Source organism: Bipolaris zeicola (assembly GCF_000523435.1).
Source record: "Bipolaris zeicola 26-R-13 unplaced genomic scaffold scaffold_56, whole genome shotgun sequence".
In the NCBI taxonomy this organism is placed as follows: Eukaryota; Fungi; Ascomycota; class Dothideomycetes; order Pleosporales; family Pleosporaceae; genus Bipolaris; species Bipolaris zeicola.
In genome coordinates, this window is record NW_006912105.1 from 40905 (window position 1) to 62383 (window position 21479).

Here is a 21479-nt window from a genome sequence, read left to right on the forward strand (position 1 = left end):
TCATCGTTTTGATTGATGCAGACAGCATCGATCCATATGATTCGTTCAAAAAGAGAGTATCGCAGACGTGCCAACGCCGCGTGAAGGTTTTGCGTCACGGGTAGGCCATTTCCGCTCGTGGGATCATGTTCCCGTATGAAGATAGATTGAGGATTGTCTGCGCGACCCCAAACATAGGACAGAGCTTCATATGGATGCGTTCATCTGCCTGATTCCTGCAGAGAGTAGTGGAAGAGCTCGCATTGGATGGGCGCTGTTTCGTCTTCACTAGGAAGTAGGCGAAGTAATCGAATGCTGTCTGGTAACAAAGGTTCGCGATAACAACCAAGGGATGGGAAAGTAGACATCGTGCTCTGAAGTGTGAATTGTGTGAATTTTGGATAGTCCTGGCGGGGAGTGTAATGAACCCAAAAGTCGTCCCATCGCTTATGCCTGGACATTTGGCAGCCACCCCCGCCAAATCACGTGATGTACGACCAACGAGTGTGGAGACAAAAGTGACCATCTGAGTGTGCAGGGCGGAAACCGGATTCGCTAGCGACTGTAACTAAATCTGTACTCTGACATGAGACCTAGAGGAAGGGTTACTTCTAATCACATGTTGGATACTAGGCCACAGCAGTCGTAATCACATAACGCGTACAGCTCCTACCAAACGCTAAACAAAACCATGGAAGTGATTCTTGATTTATCCCTTGTAAGCTCTACCGAAATCCATATAACAAACATGTTAAACTTAACTAATTCGCCTTACGCTGTATCTCAACGCGCTCTTAGCTCGCAAGAAGATAGTATGCGCACGTTGGATGCCTAACGCCAAAAGGTAATCATTGTCCTTCCCCCCCCCTCTTTCCGCGGAGTTATATAAGAAAGAAGGTAACAAGACAAGGCTCAAAGCAAGCAGCTCATGATAGAATAGCTTACACGATCGACTGCTAGTCACGCATTATACAGGACGCTTAGCCTGCAGAGGTCTCTACTTCTCTTTGTGTCTTTTTATCTTCGTTAGAGGTAGCTACTATGAAGGTACCACTGACGTTCTAAAATGCGAAAAGGTCGCGAATATTTAGACATCAGTACGATGATATCGAATAGAAATGTATATTGTAGAGCAAATTATCAAAGATAGTAGCAGGAATACATACATCACTGTGACGGTGGGCAGCTTCATCATACTGAATTTTAGTCTTGTTAGAAAACATTCGCTAAAGGGCTATTCATTTTGCCTACTATCCTACGCCCTGGGCTCCGCTCCTGCATCTAGTAGCAGCTGATGTATCCCCGGGTGATTTCTCTCGACCCATTCCAGTGCTGTTTTCCCAACCATGTCTGTCGCGTTAACGTTCGCTCTTTTATCTATAAGTAGCCGCACTATCGCCTTGTTCCCTCCCACAGCTACTGCTTGCAGCGCCGTCATTCCCATCCCGCTCTTCACCTCGATGTCTACCCCTTCATCTAGTAGTAGCCGCACTATCGAATCGTTCCTACCCAGAACCGCAAAGAACAGCGCTGTCGCCCCTTGCTTGTCCCTCGCCTCAAGGTCCGCTCCTCTGTCTAATAGCAGCCGAACTACTGCCTCATTCCCTTGCTCGATTGCCAAGTATAGTACCGATTGCCCCCAATTGTCTTTTGTCTTAGGGTTTGCTCCTCTCTCTAATAGCAGCCGCACTAGTACCTCATCTCCTCGTCTCATTGCCAAGTATAGTGCCGTTCGCCCAGCTCCGTCCTTGCTGTCTATTGGAAAATAGCGAAAAATTATCAGGCGGCGTTTTGCCAGCACCGCCTCTACCCATGGTATAGTTTCCAAATTGCATGCCATATGCAGTAATGGTGGGGCCTCATATTCACATTCTATATCCCCAAAATAGGTCCTCCACCAATGCTCGCGCAAATGAGATACTTTTTAGCAGAAGATTTCAGAAAGGTCTAAGAGCTTTGCTGCTAGTGCGTGACAGCTTTTTGCGTGCTTAGGCTAGTAGAGCGCTGCATATCGTAAGAGGGGAGGCAATTAGCAATCTAGCTCAACGTCTAGATTAATAATTCTGTATCGCAAGTCGCTCTGTGAAATATATTCAAGACACTTTTGTATAAGCTCGAGGTGTGTACTTTCTAAGTTGAATTAAAACGTCTTAAGTACTGTATTACCATCGCACTCTATGCGCAGCAGGTAGTCCTGCGCTAACTAGTAGACGAGGCTTACTTTCTCCTCCTATGTCTTTAGTAGAGGTCCGCACAGAGTAACAGCGTCGCGTGCTATATATTCTACAGTCATTTAAGGAGTAGCCTCGACATTTACTGCCGCCGCTAGCTCTTTTAGTTGTGGAGGGCGAACAGCTATAGTTACCTATTACAAGATTGCCTAGCTTAGTATTCTCTACTTCGCTGGGATCCGTAGCAGCATATAACTGTATATCGCTGGAAGGCTAGTAAGTAGATCCTTAAGCGTCTCCTAAACCTTAATGCATGTCTGCTTCTGTGATGATTCGTGCATTGCGAAGCCTACCCATCCTTCAGTGCGTCGGAGAAGACTGTCGTGTACAGACTTGCGAAATTTGTCATTAAAGCCCTCGATACCAGACAGCTCCTCTACTGGGGCGAACACGAACAGCTCAATATCGCTAGCTACTCTCTCATCGTCTTGCCCTTGCCGAGCCCGCCAGAGATCCACAGGAGTCGCGTATCGCCATTGCCATCTCCATCATTGTCTCTGTCGCTATCGCTCCTAAGCCAGGTGCGGTAGGTCTCGTTCTGCGTGATCCACTCGCACGTACCCGCGACTCTCGTACCTTTCGCACTAATCACGCTCTCGCGGTCGACTTCGGGATCAGTGAGATACAACGCGTCACGACATGCGAGTGCCGCTTCCTCCTCGGCGTCTATCAAGTAATTGTATTAGTTGCAGGCACCCGAGAGAGTGGAAGTGTGCAAAACCTGTCTCAACTATTCAGGTCGGAAGCGAGATGGGTTCACTAACCTCTCGGGGTGAAGACGCTCGGAATTTGTAAACCACCTTCTCGTACATGGGCATTAATTTGCACCCCGTTGCCACTTACATGTCCTCCACTGATATCAACCTTTTGTGGGTCGCTCCCCATTCCGGTTTCGATCGATGCATCAAAGTATTAGCAACAAGAGTATAGAATTGTCGCAGGACAACAATTTTTGGAAAAATAAACAAGATATGCATTGGTATGCGAATACATGCAGTCTATAGTGGTGGGGGTCCCGACTTCTTGAAAGATCCACCTCGCGTATCGTACTCTTAAAAAGCCTGGACAGCCTTCGCTAATTGTAAGTGAAAGTTCTCAGAATCAGGAACGCAAAACTGATGCTTAGCATGGAAGATACACATGCATATAAGCGGTACAAACAAATAGAGAGCTGGGTTGTTAGGTTAGGCTGCCTTGCGCCCGGTATTAGCCGCGCAAAACACAACTCAAGGTCTACTAGCTGGTCCAATCATTACACGTAGCCTCGAAAACTGCGAAGGCGCATGCAAAAGCTTCGGTGAATAGCTGAACCAGACGATGCAACATTCGACTGAGGACAGGATGTCTAAGGTTGACAGGTTAAAGATTGCAATCTTCTGCCAGAGGAAGATCGATGCCTTTAGGGGCCAACTAGATAACTATAAAGCCACACTTCAACTTGCACTCACGACTGTAGTAATGTAAGTATTGCAACATCCACTAGTGATAGTATTCAATTGTGTAGATAACTAACGCAGATATGCTAGGCTCTCCAATCCAGCATTTACGCCGGACACAATATCCGAGAAGGCTAAACAGCTGGAAAAACATGAAAAGGATATCGGGAAAAAGATTGTCGTGACAAAAGGGGTTGAAACTAACATTGAGGAGAAGATAAGACAGCTAAACATAGCTTCAGACATTGCAAGCAATGACTCAGGACAGGTACAACAGGAGCCCTTTCCAGCCTCGGTGGATGACGAGTCCAAAGAAGAAATGAAGGAGCTGATAAGCGAGCTGCAGCACCTGAAGTCCTCGAGCCAGGCATACTGCCAGCTTAGCGAGGAGGCTCTCAGCAAGACAATGTCCGAACGTACTGGAACCAATGTGTCGATAAGAGGAGTTACAGTGAAAGAACAGGGACTCGCAATCAGTGGCGTCATTTCAGAAACGGGTGAAGAGCTCAAGATTCAGCTGGACATCTCAGATGTCACTGTCAGAGACCAGGGTATTGCGGTAAGCGTGGTTGCAGACAAACTAGACCTCAGTGCAATTCTTGCTGCGTGCAACGAAGGTGTGAGACTCCATGCAGGAGACAAAAAACCCATCGAAAGCAATGGACATATTCTTGGTCGTCAAGCAACTGCAGACAATGCTGGAGTGGCTGAGGTCCAGTCGCCTGCTGAACAGGTCAGGACTAACCGCATACTACGCTTCTCTTAGAGATGGTAGCTGCTGGGGGAAGAACAAATTATGCATTCATTGCTTGAAATCAAGATGCTAAATTGAATAAATATTCATATATACATATGTATCCAAGAAAAAAAGAACTATTAAACACTTTTCGAATTGCTAGTAAAAACCACATAAAAGCTACTATCAATGCGATTAAGAACAAAAACACCCAAACAAAGGAAATGTGCCCAAACTCTAGCTCTGGTCATTTACCGCCAATAGCCTTAGCCAAACCACCTGCAGCCTGCTTACCCAGCTCCTCCAACGTTCCAAAGCCCAAAAGCTGCAGCACACTAATGTCAAAGCCAAACGTTTGTCTCCACCAGTTGCGCAGCTCGATGCCGACGAGCGAGTCGAGACCGAGTTGCTGCACGGGCATCGTGATGTCGAGCTCCTCATCATCGGGTCGCAGCAGCAATCGCATGAGCTGCTTTCCGATCTCAGTGCCAAAGTAGACCGCCGTCTCAGGCTTGACGAGCGTCTCGGCGTCGTTCTTGGCCGCGGAGAGGAACGCCTTGAAGCCGTCGTTGCCACTGCCTCCCTTGCCCTCGTCGCCGTCGCTGATGTTGTACCACACGCCCGTCCGGAGGTCTTTCTTCCAGAAGGTACGGTTTTCAGGGTGGGTGAACGACTTGTCGGAGCCGAAGCCCGTGGCAAATGTGTTCTTGTGGGCAAAGGCACTCTTCTTGGTGTTGATGTTGAGGGAGGGCACGGGGTATGACGCTGCTGCGCGGAAAGCCTCGATCATCTCGGACTCTGTGACGCCAGAGTAGCCGTTCTTGATGAGCCTCTGCAGCAGCTGCTGATCACGGGCGGCGTAGCCCATGTCGGCAACAGCACCAATATCGATGGAAGATGCTGGAAGTCCGTTGCTGTTGCGCCACAATGCAAAGGCGTCTAGGAAAGTGTTGGCGCCCGCATAGTTGGCCTGACCAGGCTGGCCGATGGCGCCAGACATGGATGACAAGAACACGAAGAAGTCGAGATTGATACCGGCTCCAACTGTAGCCTCGTGGAGGTACCAAGCACCCTTGACCTTTGGACTGGTGGCCTTGATCCACTGCTCCACCGTCATGTTGCGGAATGCCTCATCCTGGAGGAACATGGGTGAGTGAAGAATGCCCTTAAGGTTGGGCGATTGCTTAACGGCGCGGAAAACGTCTTCCCTGTTGCTGATGTCGCCCTTGACAAGAACAACTTCGCAGCCCATGCTCTCAAGTTCTTGGATGGTGTTAATGTCTTCAGGGCGTGTTCCAGGGTTTCGTGAGAAGCAGACGATGCGGCGGGCTCCATTCTCAACCAAGTGCCTGGCAATGACGGTGCCGATACCACCCAAACCTCCTGCGAGCAGGTATGAGGCTGTCTTGTCAACCGTGAACAAGTCATCAGCGACCTTGATCGTGCTGGCGTTAATCTTGAGCTCGCCATTTGCGTCCCTGAGCTGGAGAACAACCTGGCTTAGTTCCTCTTCCTCTTGCACGTGCTTGATGGCATCCTCGACGCCCGCAGCCTCATACACCACCCGAGAGTTGATTGGAGTAATGCTGCCCTCCTTCAAGTACTTGACCGTCGATTGGAGCAGTCTGCAAGGAAAGCATATTGTTAGTTCTAAGTCCCATGGCATAAAGGCGTCTCGGTGTATGCACTTACCCCTTGACAACAGCCGGCTTCTTGGCTACCAAAGCCTCCAAATTGACACCAGTGTAGCTTCTACCTCCCAAGAAGGCGTTCAGCTCCAGCTTACCCGCCCCAACAAGATCCGTAGTGCCAATCTCAATCATCTTTCCGAACTCAGCAACACACTTCCAGGTAGCGTGCAAAAGATCACCAGACAGCGAGTTCAGAGCAAGGTCAACACCCTCTCCACCCGTTGCTTCCAGAACACCCTGCAAGAAGCTGTCATCCAAAGACGAGAAGATATGACTCTTTGGAATATCAAAATTTTCAATGAGGTACTTAGCTTCCTCCTCAGTCTTAACAGTTGCATATACGTCTGCCTTTGACGCCTTCGCGAGTTGCAATGCAGCGCGGCCAACATTGCCAGTGGCGTTGTGGATGAGAACAGACTATTGGTCATGTTAGCTCAGAATCCTCACTTTCCTCCATTTCTTAGGCAAAGATGGAGGGGAAGTTTGCTTACCTGTCCAATTTGTAGGTTTCCGGTAGAGTGCAGAGCTGCAAGTGCCATTCCAAACGCAGCAGGAAGAGTTGCTGCTTCTTCGAACGAGATGCTATCAGGAATCTTCTCAAGCAGTTTCTCTGACACACGCAGATGTGAAGAGAAGCTACCAGAGCCAAGACCAATTACACGGTCGCCAATAGCGAAACCCTTGACGTCGGGTCCGATGGCAGAGATTCTACCAGCGGCGCTTCTGCCAAGACCTCCAGCAGGGTACGGGCTGTTGCCCATGACTTCGGCAATATCCTAGAAACGAATCAGATTCTATCGAATGCATGAAGTGAGCGTTATAGAGGGAAATTAAACGTACCTTGGGTGTAAGTTCAGAGTAAAAGACCTCGACATCGACCTGGTCTCCAACCAGAGGCTGAGTTCGACGTGACACCCAACCTAGAGTGTTCAGACGACCAGGCCTCTCAGCCACCAGAGATACGCGCTCGTTAGTGGCACGGCTAGAGGTGCGCTCATCACCAAAGGTGAAGGGGTAGAAGCGAGGTACATTGATAGTGTCGTTGACAATCGCGTACTCGTAGTTGGGCCTGAAGAACTCATCTTCCTTCTGCTTCTGGAAGTGAGTGAAAGCATCAGCGACCAGGTCTAGTGAAGCGCTCACATCATCAACCTCGCAGGTAGCAAAGTCGATGGTGTCTTCGTGGCGAATGGAGCGGATGGCACCAATCACAGTCGCATATCGCGGATCCGCAGACTGCATTTGAGATGGGCGGGTGATCCAGAAGAAGCCCTGGTCGCCAATATTGGCAATGAACTTTTGCAAAGCCTGGAAACGGTGCTGGTCAATGTTTTCGAAGAAGGGGCTTTCCTCGTCAAGGAGACTGATCACATGTTGAGACTCTTGCGGCAACTCAGCCCCGAAACTACACTTGCTGACCTTGTAGCCTCGGCTCTGGAGCTTCCGACTGACAGCATCGACATTCTTTCCATCATGCTTGTATGCTAGCACAGTGACATGCTTGTTCTCGGCTGGCTTGGTGTCTTCTTCCGGTCTCGCAATGATGACAGCGTGGGACTGGTATGGAGCTGGCGAGTCTAGCGCAATGGCTGGAGCAGCGAAGCCAGCGCGCTTCAGCTCGGCCTCCCATCGCTCCGAAGAAACGTAGGGTTCGTCAGGTCGCCCGTCGTTTTCGCCAATCCACCATTCGTCAAGGAAGCCAAGAATGCAGTTGACCCACTTCGTCTGGGTGTTAAGCTCTTGCAAGAGGAGGCGGCCTCCGGGTGCCAAAAGCTTACGGATGTTGGTCAGAGAATCGTACAAGCTTGGAGTAGCGTGGACACAGTTTGTTGCGACAATGAGATCATACTTGTCCTCTTCCTTAAAGCCCTGCTCGGCCAAGTCCTTGGAGATGTCCAGGGTGCGGAAGTCCATGTTATCAAAATGCTGGAACTGCTTCTTGAGTCCGGCGAGGGTGCTCGACTGAGGATCGGTCAAGGTGTATCTATAGTAGAGGGATCCGCCGTTGGGAAGACTCAGATCCTTGATGATAGACGAGGCCATTTCTCCCGTGCTGCCACCAAGTTCCAAAATACGAAGACTAGGCCTTGCGTGAGCCAAGCTCTTGAGGAACGCCGACTTATCAGTAGTGTTGGCTGCATTATAGAGTTTTGTAAGAAGATCATCATGAGAGAGGACTTCGAAGATGTTCTTTTCACCGGTCACCAACTCGACGAAGTTCCCACCAACTTCCAAGATACAGTCAGCAGCGGGAGCAAGCGGCGACCCCGCCAAGCTCTCTCCAATAGCGTGGGCTCTTTCAACAATTTGTTCCATACTGAGAGCTTGTGCTGGGTGGTTCTTATCCAGGGTTTGGTATTGACGGCGAACCCAGGTTGCAAACCGCTGGACCGTGGGGTTCTCCACTAGCTTGACATCGTCGATACATCTCTGGAAAAAGACGTAGCAGAGCTCAGTCAGCTCTTGAAACAAAGGCGCCCACGTTGCCCCATCGACTTTGGATGTGATGAGAGAAGCCACATCGACAAAGTCCACGTGAGGCTGCCAGCTTAGACGTCCGCTGATGGGAAGCTTATGAACAACATCCTTGTCACCCTGTTCGATAGGTGTGAATGCTGCCTTGGGCATGTCCATTACTGCCTTGCCGTCTGCAATGACTTGGAAACGGCCTCGAATTTCACCACTGCCAGGCTGAACATGCGTTGATGCTGATGCGAACATTCCTGCTTCTGGGTTGCTACGGAAGATGGTCACCTCCTCGATCAACGTAGGCATCGCGGCGCAGTTGTTTGCGTCAAGCTTGCCAGATCTGGCAGCGATAAGTCCCATTTGAAGGGCAGCATCGATGACTGTCGGGTGAAGGTGGTACTTGTTCTCATCTCCATTCAAGTTCTTAGTAAGACTGCTCACAGCCCTGGTCTCGAGGGGGTGTGCGCTGATCTGGTCCAGACGCTGGAATGCTGGCCCGTATTGCATTCCAGACTTTGCGAGAGTGTTGAAGACCTTGAAGGTATCCAAATTCCGAGGAAGCGACTTGACCTCTTCAGCCTGCTTTGGCCCGGCAGATGGAACAGCCGACACTCGGCCGACACAGTGCTTCACCCATGAGTTACCATTGTAGGAGGCAATTGAGAATTCCCACCACTGACTATCTGCAGTGTCAGTCAGTCGTAGAGGGCGGAGATTCGTAACGATCTCAGTATCAACACCCTCCTGCAACATCAGGGCCTGGCTGAGCACCATATGGGAAAGGCTATAAGAGTCTTCGATACCACTCAGCTGCCGAATCGCCTCGCCTGCCATTGCAAAGTAGCCTGCGGCAGGGAAGACGACAGCACCCTGAACTTGGTGGTCTCGAAGCCAAGGAGCGTCTTCAATGTTAATGACGTTCCTCCAACTGGGCTCAAGGCTGGTGCTCTCCAACTGTTGACGTCCCAGGAGCGGGTGTCTGGGGAACTTAGGGAATCTCCACTCTTTGGACATGCGAGACTCGACCCAGAACTCGCCATCATAGTGCCAAGGGTAACGGGGAAGATCTGGAAGCGTCTCTCCGGCAGGGGCAATGGCCTCATAGTTGAGCGGGACGTTCAGCTCAAAGAGCTTGCCGACAGCGGTCAAGTACGATTGCACGCAATCTTCATTACGAGTCATCACCGAGAGGTATGACGGAGAAGCAGCTGCCTTGGCGAAGATCTGTCGTGCTGGTCCGGCCAGAGCTCCATGTGGACCGACTTCAAGGAAGGCCGGGTTCTTGACATGCTTCAGCAAACCTGCCACAGCAGGGCTGAAGAGCACAGGCGATTCAAGGTTCTGCTGCCAATATTTGGCATCCAATTTGCGTTGCTCTGGCTCTCCCGTACCAGTAACACTAGAGAAGAAGGGCTTGGTGGCTTGCTTGCCTACGAGGTGCGGCTCAATCATGGCGTGGTATTCGGGTCCAATCTCACGCATGTGGTATGAGTGGTATGCCTTTTCTACCTTGAGAAGTCGAGCTGTGATGTCGGGGTGCGCTTCTTTGATACGGTTGACTGTGTCTTGTACCGCTTCGGCATCACCCGAGAGGGTGACGCTCTGAGGAGAGTTCTCGCACGCAACGACAACATGAGGTGCGTTCAAGTACGGTTCGACTGCATCCCAGCCAAGACCTACAGCTGCCATGGCACCCTTTCTCTTCTGAAGCTTGGCAGCCTGTCCACGTTGGTAGGCTCCAATGATGGCCTCCTTTGCGGTAAGCGCCCCAGCAGCGTACGCACCAGCGAGTTCACCGCTGCTGTGACCAACAACTGCAGCGGGCTCGACCCCGATGCTTGCCAAGAGATCAACTAGGCCAATCTGCACAGCAGTACATAGTGGCTGCGAGAGCTCTGCCTTTTGGACTTGCGAAATCTTGGCTGACTTCAAGAGCTCTTGCTCGATCGTCCACTCTGGAGGTTGGGAGATAGATTGAAGGTGCTTGTCCAGCGCCCTGATAGTCTTTTGGAAGACTGAATCATCGCGCAGGAGTAGCTCACGACCCATGCGGGGCCATTGCGCTCCCTGGCCCGTAAAAACCATGACGAGGTTGACGGGCTGACCAGGAATCTTCCTACCCTGGGAAGCCGGAGTCTCGTTAGCACCCACGACCTTGAAGGCCCGATGAGCGAGGTGCTCACGCCTGTTGGCGAGAGTGTAGCTGAGGTCACTAATCTTTTCAGGCTCATCGGCGTGCTTCTGAACCCAATCTTCGTAGCGAGTGATAGTCGACTTTAATGAAGGAGCAGAACCTGCTGAGAACAGAAGCAGCTGGGCATCTTGCTCCACGTCCGCATCTCGGATCGCCCGCTTGGAAATATTGAAGCTCCTTGCTGAGTCCACAATGACGTGCGCATTCGATCCACCGAGACCGAAACTGTTTACACTGACACGCTCACAGCGATCCTCAGGGAAGGGTGTTGGTTCAACGGGAACAGTGAGTTTGGCCTCCTTGAAAGGAATCTTCGGGTTCGGAATAGTGAACTTGATGTTTGGTGGGATTGTGCGGTTCTCGAGGGACATGACGGCCTTGATCAACGAGACGAGACCAGAGGCACCCTCGGTGTGACCGACATTGGGCTTCACAGAGGTGATGTGAATGCCCTTGTCTCCGAACACCCTGGCAACTGCTCCGGTTTCGATAGGATCGCCGACACTTGTGCCAGTTCCATGGCATTCAAAGTATGCCGTCTTGGAGAAATCCTGAGAAACTATTGTTAGTCATGGTGTCTCAGTCACGTTTTTGGGATAGTTACTCACCGTAATACCAGCCTGTTTGTATGCCAGTCGAATCATAGCCTCGTGCGCATATCCATTGGGCTGCGTGATACCCTGCGTCTTGCCATCCGAGTTTGCGACTGCTGCTCTGATGACGGCCCGGATTGGGTTTCCATCGCGAATAGCAGCATCTAGGGGCTTTATGAATACTGCAGTAAATGCTTCGCCACGTGCATATCCGTCCGCATCAGCAGAGAAAGTCTTGCAAGAGCCGTTAGGGGACAGAATGCCCTTCTCAGTCATCTGCTGGGTCATGCCAGGTGCCATGATCAGATTGCTGCCAGCTACAATGGCACCCTCGCAAATTCCTCTTTGTATGGCTGCAAACGCCTCAGCAAGACCTGTCAGTGCAGATGAGCAAGCAGTGCGGATAGTCAGGCTATACAATGTCAGCCGCTCAGTACTTGCAAAATCGGAACGGTGGGGCAAACCTTGGTCCAGTCAATCCGAACTCATAAGAGATACGGTTCGCAAGCATCCAATCTTGGTAACCGTCAATCTTATTCGCACCGTGCCAGAGTGGGTCTCGGTTCATCATCTCTCCCCAGTCCTCACACATGTTTCCGAAGTAACAACCAATCTTTTTACCCTAGAGTTGATGTTAGCAGGAGTGAATATATTTCTAGGAAGAATTCGAAAACACTTACTCTAAAGTTGGCTTCTCCAGCGTCCTCGAATGCCTCCATAACCACTTCCAATAGGTGTCGTTGCTGAGGGTCGGAAAACTCGACATCAGAACGGCTCATGGAAAATCGGCTTGTATCCATGGCACCGAGCTTGACATCTTCGTCAAGGAAGTATCCATATTCGGTCGCTACAGTCGTAGGCCGCTTTGTGGTTTCGTGGTAGGCTGACACGTTGTAACGTGACATTGGAACTCGAACCCTGCCGTCCCCTTTGTTGACGAGGAACTCCCAGAACTCCTGAGGGGTGTGATTTCCTCCAGGGAGTCGGAGACCCATACCGCAGATCGCGATGGGGATGGTCTTCTTGTCGGCATCATCCACGTGCAAGCCATTGGTGCCGTTGGCATACGACCCACCATTGATACCATTCTCGTGCGAACCACCATTGACATAGCCGTTGGTACCGTTAGTACCGTTAGCATGAGCATTAGTACCATTAGTACCATTAGCGTGGCCATTGGTGTGAGAGACACCGTTGCCATTGGTGACGTTCGTTCCGTTTGTGATCGACATTTTTGCTGCTGGATAAAGATTCTTGTCGGAAAGTTGTCACGAGATTCCCTGCGGGTGACTTCTGGGGAGAGATTGTTTGCTGAAGAAGCGTGGTGATGATCGCGAGTTGCCTTGCTTTCACTTTGAGGGACATTGCATTCTAATTATCCTCCTACAACTCCTCAACATCTTCGGGCTATGAAGCCATGAAAGCAACATCGGTTATCGGAGTGAAGGCCAACGGAACTGAGCAGGCAGCATCCATTCTCCCCGGTTGCTGGATCTCGGATTCTAGACCTCATAGGAGAGCCTGTCGGCCTTGGTAGCAAACGTCATTGGCACTCCGAATCACGCTTCAGGCACCACAATCGGTGCGTACGCAGCCGGGCTTGTAGTCGACCCTGGAAGAAACATCAGGAGTTGCACCCCGAAGAGGCTCACTTCCTGCCACCCCCGGTCGAACGGAACGAGCTGCAACATGCGCTTGGCTGACGGTGGTAGGGATTGAGGCTGAGCACAAACCCACTCCGATGCATCACGCCAAGATCCCGTGTGTCACGTGACTGGCTTGGCTCATGTGAAGAATATCCGCTACTCTAGAAAATTCTTACTTTCAAAAAATAAGCCTTTTCCTGCGTTAACCTCCTACCAGGATATCGGAGTTTCCGTTGCAGTCAGATATGGCGCTCAGATGAGATTCTGCTGATTTCTACGTAATGTGACACAAAACGTGTTCATGTGTCGCAAGGCCGACACTTTACTGAGATTTTGCGGCTCTCGGACACGGTAGAAGATTTCGGCATCCAGCATGTTTCGAACTCATTTGGTGCCCGAGAGGGATCGACCCGGATCCAGGGTCTCAGGCACACTTTTCGCGTACGCCATGGGCCGCGAGGTCTATAGGAACTTTCCGTGAATTTTGCGCAGCAAGGCCGTGAAACGGACGGAGACATCTCTTTCCTTAAACAGCAAATACTTTTCAATTAATCTGAACACACAGCAATATATAAACATGAATGTACATCCACAATAACACTCAATGATCACCACACAGAATCCTGCCACTCTTTGCGAAGAACTTGGCTACTTCCACATCAAGGATATCATTCACCAGATCCTTCTTCAACTTCGACAGCTCACTAATCTACTCCCTCGCCACCATGGTAGCCAAGACCGCTGAGGGCACGAAAGATCTCGGGGCCCAATGGAGAGAAGAATGGGCTGCTGCGCAGAAAGTCAAGGCACCGAGCATGAAAAACAGCTCGGTGTTCTACCGTAACATCGAGGAGGAGCTTGACATCAACCGGAAGCAGGGTCTATCGTTCCCAATCCATCTCCCTAGTCACACCGTTGATTTCTCCACTTGCGATGTGCTCGGGATGAACCACACTGGCGCACTGAGGGAAGAATTCCTCAAGGAACTTGACGCCAACCCCAACTTCTACATGGGTGCAGGTGGTTCGCGACTGTTGGACGGAACTACGACGTACCAAGATAACTTCGAGAAGGAGTTGGCAGAGCTCATGGGTGTTGAGTCGGCGCTGGTAGTTCACTCTGGATACACCGCCAACCAGGCTATCTTCTCGACTGTCCCGAGATCTGGCGACGTGATTGTCTACGACGAGTTGATGCACGCTACGGCTCTTTCCGGTATGAAAATCGCTTTGGCATTGGACCAAAGGCCCTTCCGCCACAATGACGTGGACCACTTTATCGAAGTCATGGAGGGCGTCAAAGAATCAAACCCTCTGGTCAAATCTGGCAAGCGTTGTGTCATTGTCGGTGTCGAGAGCTACTACAGTATGGATGGTGATATCTGCCCCCTGAAGGAGCTCATCGAAGCCGCCAAGGATATTTTCCCTCATGGAAACGCCCAATTCATTGTAGACGAGGCCCACAGTTTCGGTGTTTGCGGCCCTGAAGGAACTGGCTTTGTTCGAGAACAAGGTCTCACCGATGAAGTTGCCGTCACCATGGTCACGTTCACCAAAGCCCTGGGCGGATGTGGCGGTAAGTATACTCAAGATCCCAACTCAGTGAGTGATACTAACATCTCTCCAAGCGGCTATCCTGTCCAACAATACGATTCGCTCGCTCCTCACCACTCAGGCTAAGATGTTCATTTGCTCCGTTGCACCTCCGTTCACTCTAGTAGCGTCATGCCGTGCCGGAATTCGACTCATGCGATCCCAGAAGTTCCAAGAGGTAAAGTGCACACCGCAACCATCGTCTCATACTTTTTCGACTAACTTCCTTCAGGCTCGCGAGTATCTCCACGATCTCACTGTATTCTACTTGGACACACTGACCTCGCACCCCATTTACAAGAAGGCCAAGAAGAAGGGTATGGTTGACATGCCAGTTCATGAGGATGGTCTCTGGCATGAAGTACCAATCACCCACATCGTGCCTCTCTGGGTTCGTCGTCCCAAGGCTGCGCTTTACCTTGCCTTCCACCTCACCAGAGACGGATTCAACGGGTGCAACATCATGTTCCCCATTGTTCCCAAGGGCGAGGACCGAGTGCGCTTGTTCCTTCACGCACACAACACCAAGGACGAAGTAAAGGCGTTGATCGATTCTATCACCACCTGGATCCAGGAAATGATGGACATCGAAGCCAGTGGCGATAAGAACAAGCTCCCGAGCGCAGCACGTCTTGCATTTGATCTCCTCGAAAAGGACAAGGAGGCTACCGAAAACGACAAGGAAGCTGCTGAAACCAACAAGAAGGCTATCGAAAACGACACCAATGGTGCTCCTGAGAGCATGAAGCCGATGAGCAAGGATAACAGTGGTACGAAGAACCTTATGAACGGTATCAGTTCCTTCAAGAACAGTCAGTTGGTTAATGGGTTGAAATTCGGAGAGCTACCTACGCGCATGTTTTAGAATGGGTGTTTTTGTTAGATAGTCTAGATCTAGCTTACTGCAGTTTTGATATTTAACAATTTGACTTTCTTCTCCAACTATTTCTTATGCACTTCTGATTCCATCTCTGTGACTTCTTACTTGATGGGATCAACTTGAACATACTAAGACATTCGACTTCCTGCATGAGATATTTCGTAGAGCATGGGCTTTAATACATGAATGAATTTCTTCACGGAAGGTTTGCTCAAGCCAGCATTCCGGGGCTGTCAAATCCTGTCTAGATCGATCTATGAGTAATGATACATTCAGATTTCCAATCCAGACGAAGTAGTGCAAATCGGCGAATTTTCTTCGAATCTCGTTCCTTTCTCTGATCAAAGATAAAATGCACTGAGAACACTTCACATCTCTAAATAGGGAAAGCTTGTTCTCCGCTTGTTATTCTCGCCCTCCCTTACGTTTATTCCATTCTGATGCCGACTGGCCTTTGTTTGATTTCATCTCGCATAACTATTGCAATTTTAAGGAAACTCTCTATCTCCACCTTACTTCAGATAGCGAAAGCAAGACCTGATAAGGATCCATCCCAACATATGCTCATCATCGCTTGACGTATTATGGCTTTAGAAGTAAGAGGGGAAATGGTATATAGACACGGAAATGCTGTTCTAAGACTATACTTAAGCGGCGACCGAAACTACAAGCGCGGAACATGTGACCACCAAAGACTCACAAAGTCTTCCGTTATTTTCATCACAGCTCTAATGCCAGCTTCAAGCGGGGCGATCCACAGATTCTCGGAACGGACATTTCTGACCTATAAACACAATGTGAGACTACCATTGCGGACATATCAAAGCCAAAATATGAAAGGCAAAATATTAAAAGCATATTTGATATCGCTTGGAGTCAACCCATTTGTCGAAGATAACGTAGAGATGCGATAAATTTATGAAAAAATCTATATAGTCGTATGTATGAAAGTATGCTGTTCCCATCACTTGAAGAAGTCTCCGCCTAGGTGGCGGGAGCTTCAAGGTTCGTCGTACCAGCGCAACAGTACACAGCTTGGATCCCCCATATATTCTAACTCATCAATCTTACCATCTACTTTGCGATAGCAATGCCGTCCAACCCCATTAAACTCCCTCTCTTCCACACACTGACTCTTGTCTGGGCCACAAAAGAGAGCATTTTCCATCTTACCAACACGTCTCATCGAAACATCTTTCTTACTTCTTAGGAGTCCACTTCTCTCCATCAATCCATCGATCCAAGACCAGCCCAGCACTACCAGGGTTACGATAACCAGCCTCAACCTGCTTCTCGTAACTGATCTGACGAAGTCTCTCAGTTTCTCTAGGAGTCATTCGCAAATACAACTCCACGCCAATCATGTGAAGAAACAGGCAAATCCACAGCTAAATCACAACCCGTCAGTCTTCTGATAGTCATCTCACACATCGCAAATATCCAGGATCAAACTTACCATCGTACTAAACGGCAACACAGCACTCGCACCAACCTGCTCCAAATGATTCGGATCCTCCCTTGCCGCAACCGCAACCATCTTCCAGCGATTCAGCGATCCATCCGGCAAAATACAGTCTGGATACGTATCCTTGGGGAACTCCATTCCCAAGTTCACATAGAGAAAGTTAATCTCATCGCACATCCAGACGGACCAGTAATTCCCAATCTTCGTAATGATATCCTTCGCCGCAAAATTGATGACACGCGCCGTAATCGTAACAGCCATGTAAAACATCGTCCGCAACATCCACGCGCGATGCTGCTCAATCTGCTTCCGACGGATATTCCACCAACCCATGAAAATTCCAATGGTGGTAAGAATCCCCATAAGCGTCTCCACCGCATGGCTGTTAATCCTATTTCCGCCCTGCTTGTGCCGGATAACGACGAACGCAGCAGCGTTGCTGATCAAGCACAGCAGCAAGACGACGTACCCATTGAGGCGGTGGAACAAGATCCATTTGTGGCGGATGATGGGGGTGAATTGGAAGGTCATGAGGATGCCGGCGGGGAGGATGGCGGCAAGGTGGATGAGCATGCCGTAGCGGTAGGAGCCGCTGCGGAAGTAGTACCAGTAGCCGGGGACAAGGGCGAAGTTGCGCTTGAAGTAGCCGTCGTAGTCGAGGTCGCCCAGGCGCGAGAGGGAGAAGCCGAGCATGCCGCCTGCGAAGATTACCCCTAGATGACATTGTTGGTTTTTGTCGTTTAGACTCGAGGGTGAGGTTCAGAGGGGGAAACTTACATAGTGGGAAGTTGTATCCTTTGCTGAATCCGAAGAAGCGATACACCTTTCGATATGCAACCAGATATTTATTGGTAGGTTCTTTGTTCTCGGATGCGGAGCTGGTCTCGCTGGGGTTCTGGGTGTCTTCTTCTTTGGTCATGGCGACGGGATGGGAGAGTGAAGGGGCTCGAGGGTGGTGTACAAAACTTGGTATTGGCAATGAAACAAACAGGTGTTTGAGTGTAGGATTCTGTTACTTTCAAAGTGAAACAAAATATTTTAAGTATCGCCCGAGCTCATATACAACGACCACATGGCCATAGCACGAGAAACTTTCCGCTCCAGTACCCGTAGCCACCGTGAACCGTGTCTGCGTGACACTGCAGCCGCCGATTTCCGACGCTCAGTTAGTAATGTTCAAAGTGTCAGTCCACCGGAGACTTGGGGGTCACTCGAGCCAAGGTTTTGGTCGTGCGGAGATGGAGGCTTCAGCAGTCGGAGATGGTGGTTGCAGCAATGGGAGGCCATGGTCCACGGGATCCGACTGCTCTGCCCGAATACCTCCGTCCCGATATGGGTGCGTGCATTAATGTATTTGAAACTTAAAATTTTCTGGAGTCAGGCAGTTGCATATTTTGCATGTCGTCGTGCTCCGATCGCTGCTGCATTACCCGCTGCCGCTCTATATGCATCCCAAGAAATGCCAAGACCCCGATGGTGGTCGGTGTAACATGGGACCAAGCTTTCCTATTGGGATATATTCACAAAGTTCGTGGTCCTCCACCGTCTTGGTTTTATATTAGCAATCGATGAAGAGTATCGGTGCCGCTGAGATTTATTGTTGGGAAGAGTGCAGAATATAAGGCTGCCGTTGAGCGGCCATTACTTTGGCCCCTGAACCGTTAAACGAAAATACTGTGTGAGCATCACATACTTCGTGTTGTATGCAAGTCAAAAGCGTGGAGTTTATCCTTAGCTATAGACCTCTTGGATAGCATATCTCATTTGGACGTCGAAAGCGTTAAATATTTGAGTTTTAACATCCTATAGAATGGATAGAAGGCCTTACATGAGACACTTGGCGAGAAGGCCCATTTGTATTATCATTTGATGTCGGTATATGGCTTGAATGTTATTTTTCCTTGCACTGAGTTGTAGTACCTAGAGTGATGTAGACAAACTAGGTGGTTTGGGATATGCAGCAGTCAAACAGGAGAATTCTATGGAAACATCCTTAACACCAGACTTCTATAAACCCTACCTCGGCAACAGGAGATTGATATTAAAGTTCTTCATTAACAAAGATAGTGAACAACTATCTTGGCGTTTTACGATCAATGCGCATCGAATCAAAAGTGCTGAATTTGCGTAGTTTTAGTTAAGATTAGCACCCGGTAGAGTTCGTCACATGTGACATCGATACGCGTTGGATTAGATAGTGTCTAGTTTGGATCTGAACCATCTCCATTTGTTTACATACTCCTAACTATGTTTTCTCTCTCATGTCCCTAATGTACCGTATGCCGTAAGTGGCAATTATTATCGAATCGAAATGCTGTGAAAACGCCATACAAAACGCTGTGCTGACTCGTGAAAAACACCAAGCGATCGTTACAGTAAGGGGAAAGAAATTCAAACTATGACTGTCGACTCACCAACCTCCTCGAATCCATTTTCATATGAGCCCCGTCATCAAAACCTAATTGTCAATGCATCATTTTAAGTTGTCTCAGGCCATGGCTGCGACCTGGCCACCGCCCACTTTGCGGAACTAAAGATATGTCAGCAGTTTGTGGTGTATTCAATATGAATGAAGTGTACTTACACCAAGGAATGGTGAGAGAAGAGCCGTGAGACCACTGGCAATAATGGTCATGATGTAAACGTTGCTCATGACGTCGGTAATGACGTTCGCAAGTCGGAATTGCACATCTGGGGAGAAGCTCTTCCACTCTGCGCTGCTCGAGCCGGCAAGAATGGCACGCGGGTTGCCAGTAAAGTCGGATGGCAGGTACGGAACGATGGCTTCACGGCCCACATTCTGGAATACGTTGCCGCAGAGAGCGGGGAAGAGAGTAATTCCAATGCACTGCATGAGGCTGATGACACCAATGGCGTTGAAAACTTCCTTGGGCTCGACAACGTCCGAGATACAACCAAAGGCGGCGATTAAGTAGCAACCTCCGCCAATACCCAGCACAACGCTGTATCCGTAGATTGCTGAGACGCTTGTGCCAACTTCGACCGTGTACATGAGTGCACCTCCAACAACAGCCAGAAGCGAGCCGACAAGGAACCAAGGCATGTAGTAGCCCCATCTCGACATGAAGAAACCGTTCATAATGGCCGTGAAGGAGACCATGAAGACGAAAGGAAGGAGTTTGACAGCAGCGTTCACGGGAGACTCGCCTTTGGCAAACTGGAAAAAGAGCGGGATGTAGTAGATGGGGATGTACACAGCAGCGGCAGCAGCGAAAGTGGCGAACTGCAGAATTCCCAGCTTAAAGTTTCGGAGTAGGTGGCTAGGGTAGAGTCGGTTTTCCACATCGATGAAAGGATGGAACCTGTGGGTGAGGTAGAAGCCGATTGCGAGAACGCCAACAAAAACCCAGAGGATGATCATGCTGTAAGAGTCCCATTCGAAAAGGGTCCCACCATAGGTGACAGCCATGAAGAAGGAGACGCACCAGCCGGTCCATACGACTAGTCCAAGCCAGTCAACATGGTCCAGCCTCTGCTTGGCGGACTTGCCCTTTGCGAAGTCGATGGACGGCAAGATGAAGACTAGGACAGGTCCAGCCAGTGCGAAGATCAAGAGGTTAATGTAGAAACCCCATCGCCATCCAAGGCTACTTTCGGCAAATCCTCCGCCGACCTTTGTACATATAAAGTCAGTCATGCGCATGCGACAATAACATGGAAAGTGGAAAATTACTTACGATTGGGCCCAGGGCAGTTCCGATTCCCCAAGTTGGCGAGATGAGAGAAATGTAAAGAGGGCGCTCTTTGGGCGTAGTGACAACGCTGAAGAAAGTCAAGGAGCCGACGTAGATGCCGCAACCGCCAATACCAGCAATCATGCGCCCAACAATGAGAGAGTTCATGGTTGGCGAAGCCGCAGAAATTGCACTGCCGACCTCGAAGCAGACGACGTAACCAAAATATAGCCATTTAATGTCGAAAGCTCCATACATCTTAGACTGAATGAGGGCGAATGCAGTGGCTGGAAGGGCGTAGGCCGTGGCAAGCCATGGATACTTTTCAAACTCCCCTAGAGATTCAATGACATTGGGCTGTATGTCTGCCACGACGGTGGTGTCGAGAGCGAAGAGGAATACGCAGGAGAGAACGGCTAAGACGGTCATGACCCACTTGATGCCATGGATCTTACGCTCGTACTCTGGTCCTTCGTCCCCTGTTGGCTCGGTCGTCTCTGGTGGCTTCTCGTCGAAGACTGGGCTCTGAGAGCGCCTTAGTTGTGTGTCGTTCATTTGAGCGCCGTTGTCAAGCGAACGTTTTGGAGACGGCGATGTATCGGGGGTGGAGGAGGAAGCGTATTTTTCCGATGATGCTGACATGGTGAAAGTGAGTTGTTTGTCTTTCACTTGTCTAAGTGTAGTCTCTTGGCAGACGGGGTATCAGGGGCAGCTACTGCCCGCCGCTACACAAACAGCCTTGTATGTGAAGTGGCTTGAGGTGCTTGCTATTTGGGTATTTGTCCCGTATGAGGGGCGGAGTATCGGCAAGGTACACAGTTGGCAGGAGTGGAAGAGGGTTGATGACACGAGGTAAAATGGAGTTTTGGAAT

The 21479-nt window shown here is 49.9% G+C and overlaps 6 protein-coding genes across 6 annotated transcripts; 2 read left to right on the forward strand and 4 right to left on the reverse strand.

Moving 5' to 3' along the window:
- Nucleotides 1–2622: 2622 nt before the first annotated feature.
- COCCADRAFT_4268 (uncharacterized protein) lies at nt 2623–3095 on the reverse strand (the record flags this gene model as incomplete). Its single annotated transcript, XM_007713146.1, has 2 exons — nt 2623–2876; nt 2975–3095. The coding sequence occupies 2 exons, from the start codon at nt 3093–3095 to the stop codon at nt 2623–2625; spliced, it is 375 nt and encodes a 124-aa protein (XP_007711336.1).
- A 456-nt stretch (nt 3096–3551) lies between these two features.
- On the forward strand, nt 3552–4412 carry COCCADRAFT_25516 (uncharacterized protein; the record flags this gene model as incomplete). Its single annotated transcript, XM_007713158.1, has 2 exons — nt 3552–3670; nt 3728–4412. 2 exons carry the CDS (start codon nt 3552–3554, stop codon nt 4410–4412), a joined length of 804 nt encoding a protein of 267 aa, XP_007711348.1.
- A 217-nt stretch (nt 4413–4629) lies between these two features.
- Nucleotides 4630–12561, reverse strand: COCCADRAFT_93727 (uncharacterized protein; the record flags this gene model as incomplete). The annotated part of the gene is made up of 7 exons (XM_007713176.1): nt 4630–6007; nt 6075–6490; nt 6565–6849; nt 6914–11275; nt 11324–11741; nt 11794–11951; nt 12010–12561. The coding sequence occupies 7 exons, from the start codon at nt 12559–12561 to the stop codon at nt 4630–4632; spliced, it is 7569 nt and encodes a 2522-aa protein (XP_007711366.1).
- Nucleotides 12562–13700: 1139 nt separating this feature from the next.
- COCCADRAFT_4271 (uncharacterized protein) lies at nt 13701–15488 on the forward strand (the record flags this gene model as incomplete). The annotated part of the gene is made up of 4 exons (XM_007713147.1): nt 13701–14550; nt 14603–14745; nt 14800–15379; nt 15433–15488. 4 exons carry the CDS (start codon nt 13701–13703, stop codon nt 15486–15488), a joined length of 1629 nt encoding a protein of 542 aa, XP_007711337.1.
- A 1158-nt stretch (nt 15489–16646) lies between these two features.
- Nucleotides 16647–17605, reverse strand: COCCADRAFT_93678 (uncharacterized protein; the record flags this gene model as incomplete). Its single annotated transcript, XM_007713177.1, has 2 exons — nt 16647–16835; nt 16904–17605. The coding sequence occupies 2 exons, from the start codon at nt 17603–17605 to the stop codon at nt 16647–16649; spliced, it is 891 nt and encodes a 296-aa protein (XP_007711367.1).
- Nucleotides 17606–19400: 1795 nt separating this feature from the next.
- COCCADRAFT_93673 (uncharacterized protein) lies at nt 19401–21162 on the reverse strand (the record flags this gene model as incomplete). Its single annotated transcript, XM_007713178.1, has 3 exons — nt 19401–19442; nt 19497–20546; nt 20611–21162. 3 exons carry the CDS (start codon nt 21160–21162, stop codon nt 19401–19403), a joined length of 1644 nt encoding a protein of 547 aa, XP_007711368.1.
- Between the last annotated feature and the right edge of the window lie 317 nt (nt 21163–21479).